At 44.2% G+C, this 26,319-nt stretch overlaps 3 protein-coding genes across 12 annotated transcripts in view; 1 reads left to right on the top strand and 2 right to left on the bottom strand.

The window, feature by feature from the left end:
* LOC128879335 (DNA-directed RNA polymerases I, II, and III subunit RPABC3) overlaps positions 1-8,408 on the bottom strand; it is a 52,302-nt gene extending 43,894 nt beyond the window's left edge. Inside the window, exon 1 of one of the 3 annotated variants that reach the window (XM_054128390.1) lies at positions 8,253-8,408. In XM_054128390.1, coding sequence (XP_053984365.1) covers positions 8,253-8,325 — 73 coding nt within the window. In that variant the 5' untranslated portion in view covers positions 8,326-8,408. Of the gene's footprint in view, positions 1-1,611; positions 1,658-8,252 lie in introns of those variants that run through there. The other 2 variants (XM_054128389.1, XM_054128392.1) reach the window with 2 other exon arrangements.
* Positions 8,409-9,829: 1,421 nt separating this feature from the next.
* Positions 9,830-11,813, top strand: LOC128879332 (ribosomal RNA processing protein 36 homolog). Its single transcript, XM_054128387.1, has 3 exons — positions 9,830-10,006; positions 10,162-10,672; positions 10,757-11,813. The coding sequence occupies exons 1-3, from the start codon at positions 9,962-9,964 to the stop codon at positions 10,894-10,896; spliced, it is 696 nt and encodes a 231-aa protein (XP_053984362.1). The 5' UTR covers positions 9,830-9,961; the 3' UTR covers positions 10,897-11,813.
* The window catches only part of LOC128879323 (sodium/potassium-transporting ATPase subunit alpha), a 79,684-nt gene continuing 65,098 nt past the window's right edge, over positions 11,734-26,319 (bottom strand). For 6 of the 8 annotated variants that reach the window (XM_054128366.1, XM_054128372.1, XM_054128373.1 and 3 more), the window contains 4 exons: positions 21,443-21,537; positions 17,580-17,754; positions 17,273-17,505; positions 11,734-17,160 (listed from right to left, as the gene is read on the bottom strand). In XM_054128366.1, coding sequence (XP_053984341.1) covers positions 17,040-17,160; positions 17,273-17,505; positions 17,580-17,754; positions 21,443-21,537 — 624 coding nt within the window. In that variant the 3' untranslated portion in view covers positions 11,734-17,039. The remainder of the gene's footprint in view (positions 17,161-17,272; positions 17,506-17,579; positions 17,755-21,442; positions 21,538-26,319) is intronic. The other 2 variants (XM_054128368.1, XM_054128367.1) reach the window with 1 other exon arrangement.

The following is a 26,319-nucleotide window of genomic DNA, read 5'->3' as shown; positions in this document are numbered from 1 at the left end:
CCTCGTTATTCATCGCTGCGATTCCGATACATGCCAAACTGTTGTGTGCTTTTAGAATTTTCCAACGGTAAATTTTATTATCGATTTTATTATCGACATACGTAATACAATCAAAGTATAGCTAGATGTAACTACGCGGATCGACAGATGTTAACACGCGTTTCCATACGGTTGGCTGCACTTTGCATTTCATCAAATATTTCGTCGAATTCCATTTAATTTATTAGAAAAAGGAATTTACCTGATCGTTGGCCAGTCCCTGTGGTACGTAGCCGTCGCAAAATCGTTCGAAAGGCGTCCCATCGCAGTTTCGTTCCGCTGGATTTGCATATTCTCCACGTTCTTTCTCGACATTTTCACCAGAGCTAGGCATTCATCGACCAACTAATCCATTACACGACACGACTAAAAAATTCAGTCAAAATTAATCCTAATTAACGTTAGTCGATTACCGACTGTCGATGTCTGAATTCGAAAAAATATGGCTATAGAATATTCTCGAGTACGCGACCGAACAATGCGAGCCCGCCATTTGGCAGGATTGGACACGTTTTCATCTAGATAAAAATTTGCTCGTGTAACGTAGAGATGGCAAACAGAATTGTACGATGTTTTCGTAACGATTCCAAATTCAACGATACACTCGAGTCGTCTAGTATAGATTCAAAACGTATCCTACGACTTTACCAATTCTCCTGAATCTCACAATCGACCTTCGAGAATCCATTGTCAAACACATCGAGCCACCGCCATGAACTAACCATAAAAATCAACGACGGTCGCGAGCCACGATTAATTCCTCCATCCCGGCCGATCGACGATTACTCGTTCTAATCGCGATCGTAAATCGTTACTTTGATTAAAATTTGCCCAACACTGGTTTTCACGCACACACGCACGCAGACGCAGCACGACAACACGACGACGACGACGACGCAGTGCTGCCAAAGAGCCGAGCCACGATCGGGTCCTGGATACACCGTTTCGAACAGTCTCGAAAACGCATCGCGACGAGAACCAGCGCCGACGAGAATAAACTATCGACGGAATACCTCGATAAACCCTCGAGGTAGAACCAAGAGGAATGACGGAGCGGATACGCGAAGGCAAGAAACGAAGAAAAAGTTCGCTCGATTCGCGGTCGCGAGAAGGTTGCCGGCTGCCGCCTTGGCACTGACAGTGGCCCTCGCGCCTAGCAACACCGAACGCCAAACTGTCGACTCGCCGAAGGCAGCCGGCACCGCACCACCGTGCCCCCCTTTTTCATCGACGTGTCCCTCTCGCGCTCTCTCTACCTCTTTATCGCTCCTGCCGTTCCTCCGTACCACCTTCTCGCTTCCACCTTTCGTATTCCTCTTTCTCGTTCGGTCTTCGATGCCGTACGACCATTTTTACTTTCTTGGGCTGTTATCGAATACGTTACAGTCGAAGCAGACCCTCGTCCGAGAATCAGCGCTGGCTTATTTTTCACTAAAGTCCCTAGCAAGACGTATCCGCCAGAAGCTGTACGCACACCACGTTTCTAACTCGTTTGGTTCGCTGGCTTCTGTAACTGGGCCATCGACGGCATTCGATTTTCGAACGGATTTATCGAGAGATGAAGCGACTTACCGAAAAAGTTTTGCAACAATATCGTCAGCATCTCTTCCTCCCTATTACCTAGCCCCGTCTCGTGCTTTCCGTCTACGTCCTTCCTTCTTCTCCACAAACGTTCATCGTCTTTGTCGTGATCGCAATTTTACGCTTTACTTTTTTTTCCCGCGAATACGTGCGCAGATACCTCTCCACTGTATCTTGTTCTGCGCAGCGTTGCTAGCGAGTTAGAGCGCGAAAGCCGGCAACCGGCACACATCGCGCCATGCTAAAGGGTCCGCGGGATTGGTCGAGCAGCCGGCGCTGCGGCCAATCAGCGCTTCCGTTAGTCGGCGAGCGGTATATGCCGCGTTTTCTCGATCGTGGGCGGTTTAAATATGGCGGGAAACGTTCATTCTTGGTGGTTTCGATACGAACGCTATTTTCTAAAAAAGATTTGCCTGCATACGGGTATCTTTCGCAGGAATATAGGTATAAGTATAAGCAGAAGTATAAGTTCTGATGTTATTATTAACTCTTTGCACTCGAGAGGTGACTCTCAGTAGTACTCTCTAGGTTTTCTTTAGATTTCATTTCTTTGGTACTGGAAGTGCCAATAAAATGATTGTCGTTGAGGCAGAGGTGACCCGATTCTCAAATCTTAAATTAGAAATCTGTTTATGAATGTATGAATGTGAAGTTGAGCGAATGAGACGAGTGTGGATGAGACGAGTGCGGATGAGAGAGAGGGAGAGAGTGTTTATAAACAGACGAAATGCCGAGCAACGGGAGAAGAATTCGGAAGATTGTAGAAGATCGCGGAAGAATACAGAACGAGAAAGAAATAAAGTCAGTCGTAAAAGTACGTAGTTTGAAAGGTGTTTTCCTATACGGCGTCCCGATTAATTTATATTTACAACATAGGTCTAACAGTTTTCGTCCTTGCTTTACCTTCGTCCCATCGAAATGGGTCACGGAGAATGAGAATAAGCAGATGGGACCGTCTAGTCGATGACAAGGAAAACATTCGAGAACGAGGATCACGCGCGTTCGAGTACGTGCCTTGCATTCGTCGCGGGTTCTATTCGCCGTTGCCTGATTAGCTCGGTGTCATTTATTAGATTAAATGGATAATGCGACCCGACGTTTGACGTAACACTCTAACGCTCCCAGGAACGAACGTTTCTGGAAGATTCTTTTGTTTGTAATTCCGTTCTTAAAGCAACGTGCACTCGTTTATGGCTTCATTTTAAACTCCGGAATCACAGTCACGTCATTACGAACGTATACGCTAACCTAGTAATTAGAGTTTGCGCCATTTGCTTTGATTAGGTCGTTAAAGAAACCATGGGAGCGTCTAACAGAGACTGAGCATTCTATGAACTGCAATTTGACACAGCCTAGTGAACACGCGCTGATTCGTGTTCGTACGAATAGTCCAAGTTAGAAAACGGTAAAACAGCTGCCAAATGTACAAATGATATTTTTTATCGATTAACGTCTTCCAATATTTAACTGATTTAATTGCTCTTTGTTACGTCTACTATAAATCAATCGAATAAATAAGATAGCAGTTCGAATTTCTCACCTGAACACCTGCGAGTTATCCACGTACCATACTGTCGTTCGCGGAATCGCTCGACATAATTCTATTCCTAAAAATACCGTCACGACGGGTATGCAACGATTCTTGGACAGAAAGAGGAAATTATTAGGCTCGCCAGCGATCTGCTTGAGTTGTCCGAGCAAATTGCTCGAATTACCTCAGCACCCGGCATTAGGAAGGTGACCTACCGTGAGTAACGATCTTTGAAGATTGCGCAACCCGAACGTTCGGACTTTTGTTCAATTTTGAAAGAGACTCAATTATAAAGTTTTCTCGAGCAACTACGGTTCCTCCGATCGAAAACTATCGCGATAACTGGCGTTCGTTCGAAGACAGATGAAACGATCGCAAACATCTGTAACCACCGTCTGAAAGCGTTCCATAAATATTATCGTCGGCAATTTACCCGGCTTGTTAAAAATTTTAAACTCTTTCTCGGTGCAGTTGTCGGCCAAGGTCGTGGCCTTAATCGCGTATTGGACGGCCGACCTATATGTACAGATGCGCTCTCCAGGATTTAAAGTTTCTGGAACTACTGCGGCTGTATCGACTTCGAGGAGCTCCTCTAGATAAATGATACGGCAGTACGGAGGCTGAAACACGTTTTCTAACAATGGCCGAATAAACGTGTTCGAGATTTCTGATAACAGATCTAAGAAGTAGGACTGTGAACTTGTCCAACGAAAGGATCAATTTTTGGGAATTTTTAACGCGAAACTGCGCAACGCGGAAAGTTCAAACACGAATACATCGAGATGGAAACCTTAACCCTTAGTGGCTTTTACGGGAGCTAAAGTGCACGGTGACATTACGTGTGAATGTCATCGATTGCATAAATGCTGTTTTTTTTTTAGAAAATTGAGGCGACGTTAATCAATCCAGAGAATACCATGTCTTTTTTTTCTGCAAGGGGCTTAAGGAATAATAACAATGAAAGAACTGTAAATCACGCATTTTGAAATGTCAGAGCTCGTTTCGCAGAATCAACCGAGAGGCGCGCCTCGCAGAGGCATTTCGCGGTGAAATTCGCTGACAACGCCCAATTCCGAGCGATTAATTTTATACACGAAAATGGAAACGAAGTCGATACCGTACGTCAGAATTAGAGGCACGTGTCCTATTGGAATATCATATTCGCGGAACGGCCCGTCAGAAACAAGAGGATGGGATTAATGGGAACAAATTAATGATATCATTTCCTCTCTCGATGCGTCCGTTTCCCTGTCCAGTACGATCGCGAGAGCGAAATATTGGCCCGATGCAAATATCCGATTGTAAACCGAATTTTGATCTAAAAGCGGTAATTTCTCGACGTAGTTCTGTCCGAGATACGATTATCCTGTTTCGCGGAAACGAGAGAACGTCGGACGACTTTTCGAAATTTACTCGTTGGACGGTGCAAACGAACCGTAACGTTCACGCCGCGTTCGCTTCGTTGAAATTTTTCGAGCCGCTCGGACCAAAAAGCGTCGAAACGAAAATCGAACGTCCGACCAAACAACCGTGGAAACAGATTTACATGATTCGCAAACAAAGCACTGATTGACCAGCAGGTTTAGGTTCGGATTGATCAACGTCATTTAATTAACGAGGATCGCAAACCGTGGGAACGGGATTTCACGACGACCTCCCGACCAGCCAGCCAACGCCAGCTCCGAAAGGAAATCAATTTCGATGGCAGGTTGCCTCTCGGTTTTGTTTAACCCATTTATGTCTACAGAAAGGATTGAAAAGAGCAACGGAAAACTCGATGTAGACAAGTTGAGGCGTAACCTTCGATGTGCAGCGAAGAAGGCACAGCGAACAAAAGCAACAGTGGAAACACTAGGGGAGACAGAGAAACAGAAGAGCAAGAAACACTAGAAGAAATCTCTGTTGCACCACGCAACCGCTCGAGCGCGCAGTCGAGGGAAGAAGCTTCGTTGTACCGTGTACAAAATCTTTGCGCTATCAAAGAAACGTTTTCCGGGACGTGCAAATATACAGAGTCTTACTTTCCAGCCTCGTTTTATGTGAATATTTCCCGGCGTAAGTAATTAATTCTGTTGCAGTAATAGAGCTTAACAAATCTAAATTCGTAAAACGGTGAAACGCGACAGGAGCACGTCGAATCGAGGAAACGAGACAACGCGAACAGAGAAAGTGGGGGACAGAGAAGGAAAGACCGCGCGCGCGTCTCCCTCCTGAGATGACATCTCCCCGCGACCTTGGAACGGAGACTGACCTTGACCGTGTCAACCCCCACCACCGGTGCTCTAACACGTCCCGGCTGCACCCCCCACTCTACAGACCTCCCCACGGGATCCAGAGTTGCGTCGTATTACGCGAATGCGAAGTTGCTCGGTGCTGCTTGCTGCTGCTGCGGCTGCGGGCATCGTTGCTGCATCGACCGGCCGCAGCAGACTGCCAACCCCCCCTCGTCCTTCAACCCCTCGACATCCCTCGCAGACCCATCATTCGCTACCTCCCCGCCCGCCGCGCCACACCCTTCCAGAACTCCGCGACGGAGCTCCGCTGCCTGCCAGCGGATCGCGTCCCACCGCCCTTTTATCCTATATACCTATATAAACGCGTCTATCCCGCGTTCGGCTGGTGAAAGTCGAGAGGAATCGCATAAATAATCACCACGAATATCCCTGTCACCGGCGCGATGAATCATGCGAACGCGAAACCGGAACAACAACGCTCTGGAAACTCGAAACTAAGTTTGCGGACTCGTTGGTCGATTGCTATACCGAGGATCGCACTTAGGGAGCATACAACCTATACCGAAAAGGTTTCAGCTTGCATTGCTCGTCGAGTATTTCTGTGTCCGAACCATTTCCATAGTTTTACTCGTTTCTAAACGGTAGCCATTTCGATGACGAACTCAACGACTCGTTCGACGCCTCCCTCGAAACCCTTTAAACACGACGGCTGCCAAGTTAAAACTCGCGAATATCGTTACAATGTTAAAATTATGTCTCGAGACTATCGAAGATTAGATAAGTCAACATTATCGTAATATAGAATTTTTTAACGACGCCAAATTCACGAATCCTATCCAGATTTATTTTCGTTATTGCCTCACGTTTGAAATTAATTTTTTTCATTCCTTCGCGAAAAGTCCTGTCGCCCATTTCTGGGTGACGTGGCGACCAACGTGTCAAAGTGACAACATCTTCGAATAGTTCTCATCCCTGTTATCGTCGCGGGCGCAAACTTTCGAGTCGCGCAGCTTCGATTTACAGCCACGCGCAGCGCTCGCGATCGAGCGCATTTTATTTTCGCGAAATATCGAAACAATACGCACCTCGATGCACGTCAAATTTCAAGAGTGAAATCATGTGCAGTTCGCAGGAAAAAGTGCTTTTACCGTGCAGTCAGCCTCTATACCATCCTCGGAGCTGCCTCCCAACGCCCCTCCGCAGCTTCCCTCCCCCTCCCCCGACATTAATTCCTTTCCCTTCCCCGCTAACCGAGATTCGATCTTTTCTCTCGCTCGTTCGCGTTGCTTGGCTCCACTAACACCCATCCGAGTGGAACGCTGCTGTTCCACCGCAACCCTTTCCCCGCCGATAATGTAGGTGAAAATATAGGGTGACGTTGCGATACGTGCTACATTTTTTTTTTATGAATCGCATCTTCGTCACGACGATCGCACTATGGATCGTGTCGTGCTATCGGACGAACAGTTTTGAAATACGACGACTACGTAACGAGGACTCTGTTTCAGGGTCGCTGTTTACTCTTTGAAGTACGAAAAGGGGATGTAGGTTAACAAATACAGGGTGTCCCAAAAATGTTGTAACACCTTGAAAGGGGTGATTCGGGAGGTGATTTGAAACAACTTTGTCTTTAGCGAAAATGTTGTCCGAGGCTTCGTTTTGGAGATATTAACGGAAAACACTGACCAATCAGAGCGCGAGGATGCTGGTGGAGCGAAGGCTACGCGCTAGGCGGGCGCGCTCATACGCTACCGCGGCCGCTCCAACGGTATACGCGTGCTCTGATTGGTCAGTGCTTTTCGTTAATATCTTCTTAACGAAGCCTCGGACAACATTTTCGCTAAGGAAAAAATTGTTTCAAATCACCTCCGGAACCACCTCTTTCAAGGTGCTTACAACATTTTTGGGACACCCTGTATGCTATTTAAGTCAGAGATGGGTAAAACCTTAGTCTCGTTTCTTTCTCTGGAAAATGTTCAAAAGAGACAAACATATCGGCGCACTTCAGATTTATTCGACACCTAGGGTTTCGCCCGTCACTGATTTAAGTATACGAAGAACAAACCTCGCCACAGGCCAAATTGGAATATTTCGAACGGAACAGCGTCCCGAAGTACGGAAGCATTTCGATTTCATCACTTTTCGCTGAATGTGTAACAGAACACCGATAAGAGGTTGCGATAAGTAAAACAACGCACATTGTTGACCGACACACGTGGCGACGTGCAAACAAGTAGGACAAAACAAACACGAGCAGCAAATTTTAAATCAGAATTCAAGGCGATGGAAAGAACGAGGCTACATTGTGGCGAATCGCTACCTTTCTAAAATACTGATTTCCGTCTGTGTTCTTTGCCTTTCGAACGACGAAATAAAGATTGAATAAATATTACTACCCACACCCGTCTATATGCATTGTACGAGTTTGTGTAGTATTATACGATGATATTTATGCGGCATGATAATCCATTACGATTTACTTAGATTTGTCGATACAGTTCTGCAACGGTTGTTTTCCCTCGTGCGAGTTTCATACTTCCCGCGGACGTGGATCAGTTGGTAAACTAACAAGTACGATTTAGAACGTGCCTTACGAAAACGCAACATTCTTGTCAATGAAGAAGCCTTAGGCGATAGACGCACTACTTCGTGTCGAGTAGATGAGACAATTTTTTAAGGAGTTCAAGTAGAAAAACCAGTATTTATATCAAGCTGTCATACCATGTGCTTCCCGGCAACTTCCGCAAGGGACAAACGTTGACGGAACGTACTACCATCAACGGTTATAAATTTCGCGTCAGAGTCAAGTATTTTCGCACGATGCTATTCACAAATACACGAACGTATAAAGAGCGTTTCAAACTCACCCCTGTCAAACTTTTTGCCCTCTGGATCGATGTCTTTCACGTTGAAAATATCCTCGAACAGCACGCCCGCCATTTTAGACACTCCTAACGGTGCTGCCACCTCGTGGCAAACGTTAACTTTATGCTTCTCGAGAACGTAATTTCAGATCGCCGATTCTGAAATATAGGTTAATGGTTGGAATAAATTAATTTAAGATTCGTGAAATATAAAAATTACACCTAACCCAAAAAACCTATTAAAATTCCATTCTGCGAACCTTATTCTCTTATAGCTTTCAGGATATCATTCGTTTATTTTGTATCCGATATTTTAAAATATAATTGTGAAAATGTTAAGTAACTTTATTTATCCCGAATATTCAGAATTTCGACTTTACATAGTTTACCAACGAGATACAGTTTTGTGAAATGTGTTACGCGATATGATAAATATTTTGGAACGATGTGGATATGTGTCCTTTCGATATATTAATAAACGAATCATGATAGCGAACGTTAAAACGACCCTTTTTTCCATTTATAACGAAACACCAATACAATTAGGAAGTAATGATGTTTATTAGATTGAAGACTGAGATTACCTTGAAATATTGTCTGACTGAGAAGTGGACAGAGGGAAACACTGTACAGGCTCCAAGTTTTTACGCAGCACAATTATCCTTTTAGGCAGATCGAGAGGTCCTATCGTGATATACGTATACAAATAAGTCGCGGCATAATGACGTTTATATTGTTATTAATGCGTTACGTAATATTAGGGAATAGTAATGTTGCACAAGGAATTTGCGTAATGATACTACTAAAATGATCGAACGAACATGTGCGACATCTTAATATTACTTAATCGTACACATTGCTCTACGTAACAGTACTCTGGTTGATAAAATAAAGAGAGTGTTATTGTATTTCTAGTGTGCTTCAGTGTTGGTATAGTTCATTAGCTTAGATTCCGCTTTGCAAATATTATGGACACACGAATGGTATCGACACTGTACTGATGTAAAAATCAATGTAAACATAGTGATGCAATATGGGAGATAAATCCATGTACTTTAAAAATAAAAAACAAACAAAAGTAAAACTCGGTAAAAGTGGCGCCATCAGTGGCAAAACGCCCAAGTTTGTAGTGAAAAAAGTTCCTATCTGTCCTACGAGATGGCGCTACTAATTAACGGGTCGATAATAAATACAATTAAATGATTATTCATAAAAATGATAAATTTAACACACTAACCAATGTATTGGAGTGTTATAAAACAAAGGATCGCATTAATTATGTATTTATGAAAAAAAAAAATTATTAATTCAATGGCATCAGTGACGACATCTAGCAGGAACAAAGGGAACTCTTTATACTAGAAACTTGAGCGTTTCGCCACCGATGGCGCTACTAGTCTATTATATTATAGTAATTTATAATACAAAATTATTGCACTACTATTTACTTATTGTCACCGCTACAGCCTCTGAGGGCCTTTTCATTAATAAAATATTATAAATAGCATATACTATATGCTATATACTATATACTATATAGACATACCTATGAAAAATTAGTTCGACCTATTGGCCGCTAGATGCTACAGAATTTTCTGCCCCATAAAATTGCAGACATTTACAACATAACCTAACCAGTGAACTATATCAATACCGAATCATACTAAAGTTTATATAGTATCTTGTTCATCTAACAATTTCCGTTATTTAACATGAGTGACGATGAAGATTTGCTTCTTAACGAAGACAAAGATCAAGTAAGTTCCCAAGAAAAATACTTTAGTTTCGTATTTTGATAACATGACGTGTTTAAGGGGAGTGTATTGTTTACAAGTTATGTTTACGTTTAAAACGATCGAACGTATGTGAAAATTATCTAGATATTAATGATTAAACTGTCGTTATGTTGTAGGATCAAATCAGGACGGAGCTTTCCCAGATGAGTTTCGAAGATTTGCAGAAACTTAAAGAGAAGTTGGGAACTAAAGTCTATAACGAAGCATTGTTCGGTTCGCGTAAAGTTAGAAAAGTCGATTTCAAACGGGAAAATAAGAACAGACCCCGGGAAATGTCTGCGAAGAAGCCTGTGTCTCGATTTAGGGAAATTGTGCAAATAAAAAAAAATATACCAAGAGATCCCAGGTTCGACGGTCTCTGCGGTACGTTCGATCAAAAGGAGTTTAAAAAGGCTTACGGATTTCTCACCGACGTGAAGAAGAATGATTTACAAAAATTGAAGAAACAATTAACGGAAACAGAGGATCCAAAAGTAATAAAGAAGATTAAATATCTTATTCAACGACTGGAAAATCAATTACGCGAAGAGCAGAGGCGAGATCACCAAGAGGAAAAGAAGAATCAAGACAAGACAGAGATAGTAGAAGCCATTAAACGGGGTGAAAAGCCTGTTTTCAAAAAGAAGAGTAAGTATTTATAAACAAGTATCGTTTGCAAGTTGAAATATTAAAGTATGTTTATCGTAATGCGACACATCTTTTGTTTTACAGCTGAGAGAAAAGTTTTGGATTTAGTTTCTCAATACGAGGAGCTGAAAACTTCTGGTAAATTGAAGAAGCACATTCAAAGGTTGCGCAAGAAGAATCTACACAAGGACCGACAGAAACTAGCGTCATCGGAAATCGATTGAAAACAACAACGGACTATACGTGAAATTAAAATTTATATGAATAAATTCTAACTGTAATTATTATAAGGTGTACATAAGCGTAATAAATACTACTTGGACAGTTAAACTAAGCTTCTTTTCTCTCGCTCGACTTCGATATTCACCTTACGTTATGTTTGCGTACCGTGGAAGTACCGAACGGATAGGTAGAATAAAGAGGTCTTTATTAATTATGTATTTTTTATTTAACATCAAAAGTAATGACACTTGGGTTGGACAATGTCTCTCGTTTCTTCCTTAATGTATTTCACGTGTGAAAACAGAACTTACAGAATAATCAATATGAAAGGAATCGTCAATCAGAAGAGATAGTTGGTAGAGCGGTGTACGTTTTTATCTCTGAGCGTGTGTGTTTATACGTGTGTTTCTCTATATGTCGCACGTGTTCTTCGGAGCGCGTGACCGCGTGTGTGTGTGTGTGTGTCTGTCCTGTGTGTATGTACGCGTGTAGAGTGTATTATGCGGCGCTAAAACGAAGAACAGAAAAAAGAGTACAGGGGACCCGTACGCAAAAGGCGATCCCCTTTAAGCGGAGCGCCTTCTCGTGGGTCACCATTCACGCGCGATCTGTTTGTCCGTCTTCAATTATTTAAAATATGTACAATATTAATAAAACATCATTCATTATTTTTTTTTTTTGTTTGTTTGTTTATATTTTAATCATTCAATGATTCTGTCGTGGTGTGGCGGGCTGTGCAGGGGCGACGTTCCACGGAATTCTCGTGACCACCCGTTGTCTCTTTCGTTTCCCAACCGAATATGTTCGATTTCTTCCATAATTCTTTCTCGTTTTATCGATTTCTTTTTTTTTTTTTTCGTACATCGCCAATTGAGTTTCGATCGCGGTCAAACGAAAAGGCGAAGGACCCGTATGAAAGCACTCGTTCTCTCGCCCACATTCACGCGTTAGTTACTTTTTTTTCTACGGCTCGTGCACGCCTATTCACCCCGGGGGAAAAAAATCGGTTCGCGATACCAAAGGCAGGACGAAACTTCATTCGAACGAATCGATCGAAAGCTGCCTGTTTTTTGTTTCTTGTTCGAAAATTTTGTATCCAGATAAGAAGATTTTCCGTTTAAGACACTTTTTATCTAGATGAGAAACTTATTAACAAGAAATCGGAACTCTGGTATCGGCGACTGAGATTCGCTCGTTTGCAGAACACGAAGAGATTTGCGACTCGCGGTGCCGAGAGGTTAGTCTTCGAGGCTGAAACTAAGGATGTCCCTTTATGATACGACGAAAATACGTAATATATTAATTAAAATCTGACCTTTTCAGCAATTATACATATATAATAAATACTGGGAACTCCCTAACGACGAGTTAGTTTAAAAGTTCAACCGTAATAATTTTTAACGAGTCCCCGGATAAGAGGAAAACCGATAACAGATGCGCGAAATGGAATCTGTCCGATAAAAAGGAGATAGAGAAAAGAAAGAAAACACCGTGTGTAAGAAAAGGGGGCCGATAGTTCGTTCCACGAGACGAAGCGAATCCAAACAAAGCCACGTTACTCCGAACACAGCCATGTTGTTAAGAGGACACTCCTCGAATACGTACAAATACAATAGAATTTATACAAGTCACTATTTGTGTATGAAATAGCATTGAAAAAATATATAAAGATATCGAATACAACAATGAAAAATAAAAGTATACCGATCCACCGTCGGATCTTATGATCAGAGATGGGCAACATTTTGTTTCCGATAAAGATCCACGACCAATAAAAGCGACCTACGTTTATCGATCACGCGACTCTTGATGCGAGTTGCACGTCGCGTCGAAGGTCCTAAGTGAAGTTGCTACCCGAAAAAAAAAAAATATACATATATATTTATATCGATCACGTACGAAAGCAAAAAGCGGATTTTCCCGTCAGTGTCCCGCTCAGTCCGCCGCAGATTTATGGTCTTAGACCGAAAATTTCCTCTCCCCGCCACTTTTCTTCGTTTCTTTACTCTCGCTCGCTCTCGCACTCTCTCGCTCTCTCTCGCTCTCTCTTTCGTCGTCGTACTTCGTATCTTTTTTTTTTGTTCGCTTATACGTACTTTGTTTTTTTTTTTTCTTCAACAACACGATCTAGACTAAACCATATATAATAATTACATCTAATAATATCTTATTGTAACATGTATTACATTATAATTATTATTATTATTATATTATTAATGTTTAAATTATTAGCCTAAAGTAAAGAGGCGCACGACGGCAAAGCATTTTTTTTGGGCTCCTACGCCCCCCGGGCACGGAACACCCTGTCGACAAACCACGGATCCTCCAATCCCAGCTCCCGGAGCACCGGATTGCGAGCCATTTCACGATTCGCGAACTGCCCCCATCCCTTCCCTTCCCCACCCCGTTTCTCATTCGTTTCTCCCAATTCTACTCGAGCTTCGTCGTCCTAATCTCGACACACAGGGATCCACCGGAGCCGATCTACCTTTGCGAATTTCCACGCATTCTTTACGTTCGATTCTCGTTGCGACAGGAACGATCGGATCTTTGAACGCGCGCGGGAGACAACCTTGCACAGTCCCAGTTTACGCGAAGAAAGAGGAGAAGAACAGCTTCTTTTAAAAATCAATCGAACGAACGCGATCAAAGGAAAAGCTAGAAAATTATCGAACGATCAAAGAATTCTCGAATTCACAATGTTTATGCTCATGCTTGACAGTAATTTGTTCGGCGACGTTACGTAACAACGATACACATTACTTTCAACTCGAAACCTTAGGTTACGTTTATCTTTAATTTGTATTATCAGTTAGAACGGGGCGCCACGATCGAAAGTTACACAGAGAGCGCTTGTAACATCGGCGCTAGCCTTGCACCGAACACCCTAGCACCGTGATAGAATCGATTTCAAGTTCACGCCGCCGTTTCTTCTTCCTCGAGAAACAACAAATCACCGGGGACGTGTATTATACGCGATCGAAGTTTGTTCACCGTTCGTCGGGGGGGTCTGATCCGAGTTCGACGAGCAACGCGACTGGTACCGCCGCCGTCCTCTGTCCGTTTCTTTTCCGCACTCTCACGTTTCCCTCCTAAAGACGTTATCGGTCTGGATCCGAATGGCGATCCACGTGTCTCGAAAGCGATTCGAATGTCGTTCGCCGATCCGATCGGGTCCCCCCTCGAGTTCACCGTTTCGACGCGGCCAGCCCATCGCGCGCACAACAGAGAAAATTCATTCGGAAGGGCTGGACGGAGGAAACTCGCAACCCGAACAGAGATCGAGGCACGATGGGATCGGCGAAGGCAGAACGTGTTTACGCGTGCACTGCACCTCGAGAACACCTCGATTATTTGAACACTTAGGGTAGTTTTGGGGCCAGGGTCGCCGAGCGAGCGTCACCCTCGTCTACCTAGATCTTTGACGGTCCGCCTCGATTCCCGTGGGAAAACGAAGGGAACCGAAGATCGAACCGTTCGACCGGAACAGCCGGGCTGCTTTAGTCCGTTGACGAGCGATTCGAAATCTGCGCTCCCGCTTATCGTTCTTCACGGGAAACGGAACCACCTTATATTCTTTACCGACGTAGCTAGCGCACGCACAAGAAGCGGTGAAAGCTGGTAACCAGGTTTAAAACGCATATAGGGACAAAGTAAGACGAGAACGATACAACTGATAGAGTACGTGTCACACTTAGAGAAGCACGAGAAACAAGACCACGACTTGTTTTTTTTTTTTTTTTTTTTTTTTTTTGGTTTTTTAGATGGCACGTCTACTCGTAACGTCCCGGCCCGAAAAGTCGCGTGGCAGGCATTTTAAGTCACCTTCGTTCGTATTTTTTTTTGTCTTTTTTTTGTGTTTTTTTTTCTTCGCTTTTTTTTTCTTTTGGTTTGTTTTCTGTTGCTCCTAAAAAAATTCGAAGGGGCGTTGTATCGACACTCGACAGACACACATGCATACACGCACGACAGACCGCGGGGTTGGTGGTACAGGGCGTTCTGCGTTCGGGGGTCAATGATTTATAGCGAGCTGTCCCGCTGGGCGTTGTTTTAAACCTATGAAAAACTAAGAGAATGAATTTATACCTTTTTTTTCCTTTACTTTTTTTAATTTCGCCTAAGTAAGAATGTTTTTTTTTTTTCTGTTTCCTTTCTCTCCCGCACCTCCGTCCGTCATTGATAATCCCCTCGTTCCGGTGCTCTCCCCTAAACGCTGTTTATCATTCTCTACTAGCAATTTTTTTTTTTTTTTATATCCTGTTACCTCGACTATCGGTGGCGCCCTCGAAACCCCGGAAACAGACGCTGATCCCGAGGTAGGGCGTTACTTTAAACTCTTGTTTCTCTATTTAGCTCGTTTGCATATTTTTCATATTTTTTTTTTCTTTTTTTTTTAAATAACATTATCATACTTCATTTGTCCGGTCTCAAGTCGGCGAGAGAATCGCGTCTCCCCACCGCTTCGTTATCAGCACGCGGTAATTAAATAACGTATATCTCCGTTCTTTGTTTCTTTATTAGTATCTTACTCCATACTCGTCAGGTGGTAGTGATTCGATTGTTAGTTATTTATTATACTGTCCGTTTGCCACTGCATCCCGTGCTCCCGCGCGTTCAGCTTCCTCTGTTGAAATCTCATCGCGAAACCGAAGCGTACGCACCCCCTACGTTCGAACCGATATCGTCGACGATCCTCTGTCGTTCTCCATCACTCCGGTCATCTTCGTCCGTTCCTGGCCCGTTCTCGAACGACGTTGCTCGCAATCGGAACAATTAATGACTACTGCGAACGCGCTTCTCTTACACCTGCGTGTGATCTCCGTTATTCGACTGCTTTTGGTTTTTGTTTCGTTTGAGTGTCGTAAGCTCCTCGTCCCTCTCGTCGTGGATAATCTCTAGGGCGTGCCAATCTAACGTACTCGCTTCTTGGTTAATTAATTATCGGTTAATCGTCTACTCGAGACTCTTGGTTGTCACGAGACGTCTCCGTCCGGTAGCACGGATACTCGGTTACTCCTTACTTTCCATCTAGGTTTGCATCTTCAGCGTCTCTCTATTGTTTGCTCTGTTTTAAAACTTTTATAACAAGCACGTGGCAATCTAGCGCAGTGATCTTTTGTTTTGTTTAGATATTTAACACAGGGATGCCTATGAATAGTTGTCGATATCACAAGATGTCTAAATGATCCTGAAACGATCTTATCGTGTACACCCGTCGACGTTCATACGGACGTGCGCGTTATCCGTCGATCTGTCGGCCATCCTCGTCGCCATCCTCGCCCAAAGGTTCGCGGGTGCCCTTCGCTCGAACGTACCATCCCGATATACCCTCTGTTCGCGTATTCGTTTAGGCCCTTGCTCTTCGCTCGATCGGTCCAGCTCTGGTTTTCGTTTGAAAATGCGATGGCAGCACCGACACACCTACGACCTTCGGATAGCATATCGGGCGTGTACCCGGAAGCTTCGGAAGCTTCTCGACTGACGTTGCTCGTAGTACCCCTGTTCGTCGATCATTTCGATGTTTCTCGAACGACGGCCATATTGGTAACGATACACCGGCACGCGCGTGCAAGCAACTCGCAGAGTCAGAACGACGAACGTGCTTCGTTACATCGTAATGCCTTTTGTATCGTTTCTTCTTTTACAGGTTTTTCATTGTTTTCATCTGTATCACCTTCCCGCCTACGAGGAGGGAAAGCATCTCTCTCTTTTTTTTTTTTTTGTACACATTGTTAACCTCGACCGGTCGTGCACGACGCACTCCGCATCCTGGATCGATCGTCGATCCGTTCGACGGATGCGAACATACTTCGTCCACCGTCCGGCATAGTCCCCAATGATTAATCTCGTGATCTCGCGACAGTACGGATAGACCCGAATAGCACGCCCCGTGTAAAATGTATATGTGTTTCTTTAACGTGAGTGATTTTTTACCTTCTTGGCTTCATCATCTTCTTCTTCTTCTTCATTTTTTTTTTTTTGGTTTCTTTTGTTAATTATTATTAATTAGTATTATTATTATTATTTTCGGTGTATATTTTGCGTGGGTATGCGTCTCATTCTCTCTCTCATCATTCTCTCTGCTACTCTCGCTCTTACTCTTGCGCGCGCGCTCTGCGTGTATGATTAATTCTCCTTTTTGCGTCTAATAGTAAGTTTCTTGCTCGAGCCAGCCTCCTGGATATCGACGGAGGTAGAATCGTCTCGTCTCGTCGTAGATGAAGATGGCGAACATGAAGGGAAGGGCAGGCAGCCACCAGACGAACCTGAAACAGGCGAGAGCGTCGTGATCGTACGCGAATTTTGTCCAAATTTCTATGGCGAACTTCACGTGTACTCGTTCTTCAGTGTTAAACGATTCGAGAATGTCGAACTTACTTGAGAGGGAACATGCGGAGACCTTTGTCCATGCCGGGCGTGTAGCTTAGGAACGCGGCGAGGGCAGTCTCGAACACCAGGCCAAAGTTCAGGGCCCAGTTTCTCATTCCCTGGTGAATGATGGAGTTACGTCGCGTCTTACAGACGATCAAGTCAGCCCACTGTACGATCACGATGGAGACGAAGAAGGCCGTGTGGCAGGTGAATTCCAGTGTCTTGCGATCCCTGTATGTCTGCGCAGGAAGAAATAAACATGTAACGGGTCGGAACGTAAGCGTGGTGCGTTTCTTTAGGACAAGGAGCTTACCCATTCCTGACCGTAGCTGTCGCGGAGATCGTTGATAGCCTTCGAGTCCCACTGTTTTCGGATACCGAAAAGATACAGGGGCAGGAATCCGTTTTCAGCCATGATCACGAAGTAGACGAAGAAACCGGCCGCAGCTTGGATCATACCGATCTGACCGTACGCCATCGAAATAAGCCTAGACATAGAGAATCGCGTTAGACGTGCTCCCTCGTCCACGGCAGTGGGCGTTGCGGTTGAACTCCGACATTCAAAGAACTATTTCGAACCTCGCGGACCACCGAACCGAAAACGTACAAGATCCAGCGATCGGTGTTTCCAACCGACAACTTCTACTTCGGATTCGAGTAACGGAATCGTTGGTTGGTTTATACGTCTGTATCGCGAGCGATCCATCGCCTTATTGGCCTCAATTCGAGATAACCGTCTGGTGTCAATTTTGTCGCTCGGAAGCGAGAAGCACCGCGTCCCCCGTACGGTCGGCGAGCCGCGTTCGAAGTTCTTTGAAAGCCAGAGGAAAGCTTTCGTGTACGCTAAGTTCGCTTGTAGTAGCCTAAGGTGGTGTTAATATACGGAAGCCGTAGTCGAATTAGGATTAAATGCAGATTACTTACCGGATCGGAACGCAGACGGTAACGATCGGGTTATCTTCGCGTCGAGGCATGCCACACGAAAGCACAAGGCCCACACACATTTATAAATATATATGCTGTTCGTCGAGCCTCGCGGTGCACCACTCTTTTCATCGAGGATCGGGCATTCCGCGTGCGGAAATCGCTCCGTCGAACCGCGAGGACTCGACGAGGCCAGCCGACACAGAGAAGCAACCCAATATCTTTTCAAGCATCGTGGACGCTGGTTGTCTTGGAGCTGGTCCTGTTCTTTCCGTGGCGTGTACGATCTCTGACTACTTAGGGATGCTGTACCGAATAGAGAATACCGTCTAATCGGAGTTGTAAAGTAACGATCACTTTTGTGTCAATTACAATTTCGAGTAATTACTTTTGAATTAGAAAATAGTTAAGAATACCTGAGAGTAATTAAAAAGTACTTACAACTACTTTTTCAATGTTCAAACTACTTTCAAGTAATTGGAGTTACACGGACAGTAATTGTTAAAAGTAATAATTACCGTAGTCCAATTACTTTTAATTACTTGTAATTACTTTCAACTACTTTTGTCCGCCAAAATCGGTGGCAAAACTAGTTAAAATTAATTACGAGTAATTGGAAGACAGTTATCGTTACTTTGAACAATTACCGTCCATGTAACTGCAATCACTTGAAAGTAAGTGAAAAAGTAGTTATTACCTTTAATTACCTATCAATTACTTTCTGGGCAGTTACAAGTAGTTATTAAAAAGTAATCAGATCACTGGTAGCAGTTAAGTAATTGCAAATACCATCCGACGGAGTAATTTTAATGGCAATTATTTGATTAGTTGGTCAAAGTAATCATTGCGTAATAATAATGAAAAATTTACAGCTCCGCGTCTAGCAGACTCAGGGAAACTAATTGTTCAACTCTCGCAAGCCTCCGGAAGGTTCAGAGTCGAGCTAAGAGCTTCCCGCGCACCATTTCCAACAGGATCAGCTCCTCGACGACCATTCGCATGCGTTTGGAAGCCGCGGTGTCGCGCAACAGTCAATTAGCTCGTCAGGCGTTAGATCAAATCAAAGAGATTGCAGGCAGAGACATATCATATCTCGACAGGTCAGCGGTGGAAGGCGCGCGTGGTTCGTCGCAACCAAGGTGGACGGGTGGAAAAAAATTGAGCGATCGGTAGGCACGAGTTATCGATCGGCTCGACGACTGAGTTAACCAAGCGGAGTAATTAACAAACCGATAATCCCGTTCGTACAACGTGGTTCCCGCGGGGGAATTGAGAATCGTTAATTGCTGGAACGCTGCGTCAGGCCGTGCACACGGTGCGTCGAGTACTCGAAGAAGCGGTTCGGCTCTCGCTTTCTCGAACGTTCTCTAACTCTTTTTCTATGTTAGTTTCTTTTCTGTCTTCCGTTTGCGTACCCGGGCTCTCTAAAGTTTACCGTTGGACACGCGTGAACGGCTCAAGCTGCACGTCCGTAGACGCAGGCGCGCAATCGTTGGTTAGTCGCTCCAGAGATTCTAGGTTTCTATGTGTGGCTAAAGCATTCGGCATTCCCAGCACCGCGAAGCCGTACTTCCACCTAAAAACGACCGGGACTACCACGTGATCATCGTGCAAGCTGACGCGCGATCGCGTCTGTCGATTCGTCGATTGCTCGAGAGTCGTAGCTACTTCTTATCATGTTGTAGTCGCGTCCAATTAGATGGGAGGGCGGCTTGACGTTCCTCCGAGGTACAGCTCGACGATTTAGAAAAGATTCCCAAGGTGGGAGGACGGGTTGTATTTTTAATCGATCCGCGTGTCGCTCAGTTATCATCAAGTCGTCCCACAAATGCACAGACCGGGTTATGTCGGCGAGACAATTTAATGCAACGGTGAAACTTTTTTGTTTTTTTGAAACTTTCACCATAGTAATCCTGACCATTTTTCTGATTGAACGTGCATTGAATTGTCTCACCGAGTAATTCGATCTCAGATCATGTTTACGCTGCTCGACGATCGAACTCCCGGGCCCCTCGAGAGGTATACCCCCCAGTGGTGGGGCTGGTTTCTGTGCATTTTTGAAGACTTTACTGTAACGCATAAAACGTACCCTTAAGTGCCATAGAAGAAGACAATCTTTCCTGTTTTACAATATTTTCCTAACCTTCTGACCATAGTCGTTGTACCGTTACTATAAAATTTCTATATCTTTTTTTTTTGTTAAATATTGACCTAATATACTTTTCTCGTTGCCCGTCCAACCACGTTCAGGCTACGCCCTCGAGCTATCGTTTCCCAAGACGTCGAGCTGTACATACTGTGCTATACTGATCAACTAGTTCTTCTAGAGACGTGTTTTCTGACTCGTTGGCGTAGAGTGTCAACCGAGAACTGCTGTTTTCGACGACGTCGCAACGACGAAACTCTGTGGGTGATACGACGGCAATGTACCGGTTGATACCACCGGAGATTTCGCGTCGCTGTCGAGAAACTTTCGTCAATTTCCGTTAATTTCTCGTCGTTTTCTTGTCTGTACCGAGCTGACTGCGATTTCTAACATCGTTCATTTCTTTTTCTCTCGCCGAGGGACTCTCTTTTTCATTTCTGTTTCTTTTTCTTCCCAAGTTCCTCGGTTCCGCGGAATACTTTTTCAACGTTCGAACGAAGTGCAGACGAAAGTGCGCACATTGAAAACGTTTAAAAGACACTTTTTTTTTTTTTCGATTGTCGCGTGCAGAAAATAAATAATCAAGCGTTTTAACCATCGAACAACGAGAGATTTGTAGTTCAGAAAACAAACGTACGACTCCGACATCAGTAGACACTCTGTACTGAATCGTGTTTTGTAACAATCATACGTATGCTCGGTTGGGGTTGTTTAGGAGGCCAAACCCATTCTGCGCTTTCGAAAATCTCAAAAATTGAATCGATTAGTCCACAAAATTACTAATCGACGGGCAATAGAAAGGTTTCGATTGAAAAATTACTGCCAAGATCGCAAAAGAAGTTCGTCTGGTTTATCCGACCGAGGGACCTCGAGGCAACTGAAGCTACCAAAAAGTATACGCGATAGGTGCTTCCGTTTGTTTAAAAAAACCTGCGTTCTCGAAGAGAAGCGACCGGACTCTCGCGTAGCGTTCCGATACGCAACGAAATGCTGCGAGATAGGTTTGGCCAGCCCGTGCAACGTGTCTTTGGTGTGTCTGTGTGTTTGCAGCTTGTGTCTGTGTAAGAGGAACTGTTTTCTCTTGGTGGGTTAGTTGGGAGACCCACCTTCGGTTGACAAGATTGTCTCTGTAAGGATCGCGGGGCTGCCGTTTCATAATGTCCGACTCCGGTGCCTCGTAAGCTAGCGAGATGGCCGGCACCTGCCATCCACCATTGATTAGAATGTGTGCCAAGCACCCCGTACACCGTACAAAGTACATATGTATACACACGTTATACATGTATGCATATTTACATATATGTACAAATCATCATGATTGTACACAGTGATAGCGAAAGAGACAAGGGGGGGGGGGGGACGTGCGAAGAGGTCACGCAACAGTCACCGATCAAAGTTAGAATATTCTGGAGGGAGCGGAGAAAGAGCTACCAGGGCCACGTACAGTACAGAGACAGGCGACGACGGTCTTATCTGGATAAAAATTACGTTAGACGAATAATTGTCGCGTAAAATAAACTGTGACCAGTGAGTCGCTATTCGGTGTGCTTATTATCGAATGATGTTTCACCTATCCCTGGCCTGGTACGTATAGATACGACTGGTCCCCTCGAGATTCTCCGTACAGGTAGCGCCTCTTTCTCCGTGTTCGCCTTCCCTTTTTCCTCCCTTTTTCTGTCGGGACGACAGCACTGTGACACAGTGAGAATCGAGAAACGGGCATACGTCGTGCAGCGTGCTCTCTGCTGGGATCGAGCGACGTAACACAGCGGTCCGGATGGCCAAAAATGCGGCCAAAACTCGAACGAGTTCTTAAACCTTCGTGAAACTTGGTACTGTCGAGTTATTCGGATCGCAAATTACGAATCCGATACCGGAATTGCGAAATTTAAAATGACGGATCCAATATGGCCGACACGCGCGTATTAAAAAGTTATTAGATTTTTATGGAACATGGTATTTACGAAACTGGCATAATGAATTTATTGTATGTGTAACACTGCAACAGAAACTGTTTTTGTTCTCTAAATATAATGATTATTTTCTGAGATATAGTAACGAAAAAAATCGTCAACTTCGAAGTGCTATATCTCGGAAAATAATCATTATATTTAGAGAACGCAAATAGTTTCTGTAGCACCGTTACGTGTATAATAAATATATCGTGCCACTTTATCGATTCCGCGTACTTGAAAAAATGGAATTTTGGCCAGTTCTTTTTCGCGAAATGAACCACCGTGCGTCAGTCCCTCCACCGAACCCCGTGATCCTTGACCCGTGAAACCATTCGTAATTCCAACCAACCGATTACTTTGTAATTTCATTTCTTTTCCAATTTTATTTTACTTTATACAGGTTCCCACGTTTGGCTCCGGATCACGCGTTCAGCGTACGAGGGACTGGTCGTCGAAGACGAAGGGAAGATCGTCTGCGCGAACTTCGAAGCCGCTGACAAGAGGACGGTAAAATCCGAGATCCTTGTCCTTTCTTCGAAGTCGTCCTCCTGCCAGCCACTTTTCAATCAACGTCAGCAGATGATTTTAGCTTCAATCGTGTCGCTGTTTCAACGATGCTCGATGAAGTTCCGATGGATCGCGTAGGATCCTTCAAGCCAGAGGTTCTCAAATCGTCCCTGCTCGAAGCAACCCCTAGGCAAGCGAATACATGAAACCGTTCCGTTTATCGAATCTAAACATTTGTTACTCGTCGATATTTATCGTAGACGTTTGAAAATCGCTGTTCCCAAAAAACAAGGAATCGTCATCGAGCATTTCGTCAGGATTCCCTTCTCTTTCGTGCACTTCGAATACAAATCAAGCTTCATTTCTGTTAGTATCGTTAAGCATAGTTCCCTTGATGCACACAGAGACGTCTCGAATGTCAACGATCGTTTCACAAACGATTCGATTCGAACGCTTCGCGTAGCGGTTCCTCGTCCGGGCACTGGAGTATCAACGTTTCGTGGAGACTCTCTGTTGCATCAGGGGTTGGGGGCATAAACAACCTTATTCCTCCCGTTAACAATATGCACATAGACCCATGAAATATATATTCCCGCAGATAGCAAGTGTCGATCGCATGTGAAATCTCTGACAAAAAAAGGAATCTTTCGCTCGGTCGCTCAGCACCCGTTAGAAAGTTGCCAGTCGCAGAGGTGGTAGAAGGCAGCGGCGGTAGGCAGCGCATTACAGAATAAAATTGTGAGAGGACTGTAAAGAATAAAAAAAACTGCAAAGAATCATGGACGCCTTAAAAAATTGTACAAAAGATGGTGCCATATTTTTTTTCCGTTCACTCTTTTTTGCCTTCACTTTTCCCCCCCTCCGTTTCTGCTCGATCGTGGTGCGAATTCTTTTCTTTTTTTTTTTTCTCTCTCGGCGGTGAACGACGTTATCGTGGCGATAAGAGACAAACAAATAATAGTAGGTAAAAAATAGTAATAGTAGTAGTAAGTAGTAATAGTAAAAATACAGAGGTAGCAGCGGCAGCTGTGATATAGTAGTATCGTAAAAACGAAAAAAAGTAATAGTCAAAAATTCATTGCCATATCGTAATAAATGCTGGCTTGTGGTTCTTGACGGCGTAACGATAGTAAATAGTAATAATAACAAACGGTAAAGTAAAAGAGAAAAACAATTCGGTGGGTGGCAAATAGTAAAGGAATGTGAAAAAAAAAAAAATAGATGCTCGCTATCGATGAGGATTGAAACGATGATATGAAAGAGAGACAAGAGTGGGTGGCGGGGTTGTGGGAAGGGAGGCAATGATACTTACTGATGAACCAGGATAGTAATAATGATACCGATGACAACGGTGACACTAATGACAGTAGTACGATAACGACAGTTACCAATAGAATATATAAATATATGTAAACACATGACTATCGATCTATGTACACAGTATATGATACAAACAGAATCGAGACTGAACTACCTATTCTTAGAGCCGAGTGTCGTCAACGAAGCAATCGACGAAATTTAGAGAATATTTAGGTCGGAGTAACGCGACTCTCTATGCAAGTTAAAACGTTACCGAACAGTTGCATCCTCGACGACATTCGCTGTTTCATCGATTCAACTAATACCGTGTAATCTGAGAAGAGACACCAGGAACTCGGTCTCAACGGTATACATATACAGCGAATCGACGCCGAGCGTCGCGGAAAACGATCTTTACGGGAAATTTATCGACGATTCGCCGTATCCTGTACCCCTTCGATCGATTCGACTGGCTTTCCCTACCTGTCCACTGTGTACCTTTGTGTAAAATTGTCGACGTATAATTTCTGCTCTATATTCTGCTCTGTCGTGTGAGTTTTGATTCGATGCGTCGAGGATAGAGGAAGAAACGGGAACGGAGACTCCGGTTCGAGGGGGGGTGTCTCGGGAGTTACCGAGAAAAACTGTCCAAGGATCGCCAGGAACTCTCTCCGCTCATCGTGCGCGTGGACGGAGTCTCGAAGACGTTCCGAAGAAATTGGAAAAGCGAGGACCGTGTCGTCAGGTCGAATGGAGATGCGTCGAAGTTGCGCCGATCTCGAATCCTTCGGCGAGACAGCCAGGAACAGGGAAATAAAGAGACGCTAAGAAAGGAGGAGTAAAGATTCGCGACGGGAACCGAAGTGTCCAGGGTTCCGAGCTGAATCGCCATGTTGGATTTTCCAAGTTCGAGGCGCGATCGAGAGAGTGGATTGGTCGCGCAGTGCGGTGAAAAATGAAGGACGAGCGTGGAGAAGAAGCCGCTGAGTAGGTCCCAACGTGAGAGAAAACAAAAGTCGTATGGAAGCGGTGCTCGAACTTCCTTTTTCCATCTGGTCGAGTCCGCGACGACAACGAGAACACTTTCAGCGAGGGGGTGGGTATCTCGATGAAGTTCAGTCCGAAAGGAGAGAAAGAATTTTTAGAGATAGAAAGAGGAGGTGACAGATAGAGATAGATAGAGAGTAAGAGAATGAAAGAAGTAAGTGAAACTTGAGATCGGCTTACCTTTAGCGTTAACGAAACAACACTAATTACAAGCGAGGATCGTCGTCACATTGGAAGCGATCGCTTGACTCGGCAAATGGTTTCAGAGGAAGAGAAAAATAAACCTTCGAGAGAGAGAAACGCTCCGCGATTGCTCGTCCAGCGATTACGGGCGCGATCGATGCTCGACGAGTCTCGGATAAAAGACCGTCTTCCAATATTACGCGGTAGCGTGTATCGGCCAGGTCAGAAATCGACGCGGAAGAATTTTGTAGCGCGTAACATTCGTCTTGTTCGGCGATCGTTGATTGTGTATCGTCGACGGGATCGGTTTAACGCGCGTGGTTCCAATGAAAATGTTTACCGAACTTGATTACCGCAGCTAATCGTGGACGAGCAAACGTCACTGATCAAGACACAATCCAGCTCGTAGCGAGTGTCGACCGGGCTCTCGAATAGAGCGAAAGAGAAGTAGAGAGATAATAAAAGACTGATAATAAAGCTCTAGTGTATATACCCAGTCACCAAAATGCCCCGAAGTGTTATACCTGCGTGCACCATTCTGTTACCTTTTCGGTTAGATTTAATCATAGATCTCCTAGCGTATCCGAGTCCTCTGATCAAGGCACGGAGCAAATTAAACCCAGCCTTTAGCGTTTACCAAGTTCGCAAAGCAAAATACATATATATATATATATATAAAAAAAACAAAAAAGAAACAATAACCAGACATTATCCGGACACGAAGGCTTCGGCGTTATATCCAAACGCGAACGCGTCTCCAAAACGTAAGTAATTAGTTTAAACGATCGTTCGGCTGTTCGCGTTTTAATCGTTAAAACAGTTATCAGCAAACACGTATCACGTACACCACAGTTATCGTTACAGGTATTCGGTACAGTTGTCCAACAAACTTTCCACAGAGAAAGAGTAAAAAGAAAGGAAAAAAAAAATACAACAAAAAACAGACAATCCGTACGAGCGAATCAGGCCAGGGATTAATTTGCATACAAGAC

The sequence above is a fragment of the Hylaeus volcanicus genome, chromosome 7, assembly GCF_026283585.1.
Source record: "Hylaeus volcanicus isolate JK05 chromosome 7, UHH_iyHylVolc1.0_haploid, whole genome shotgun sequence".
Classification (NCBI taxonomy): Eukaryota; Metazoa; Arthropoda; class Insecta; order Hymenoptera; family Colletidae; genus Hylaeus; species Hylaeus volcanicus.
The sequence above is the reverse complement of the archived record's forward strand: the minus strand, read 5'-3'. Positions and strand labels throughout refer to the sequence as shown.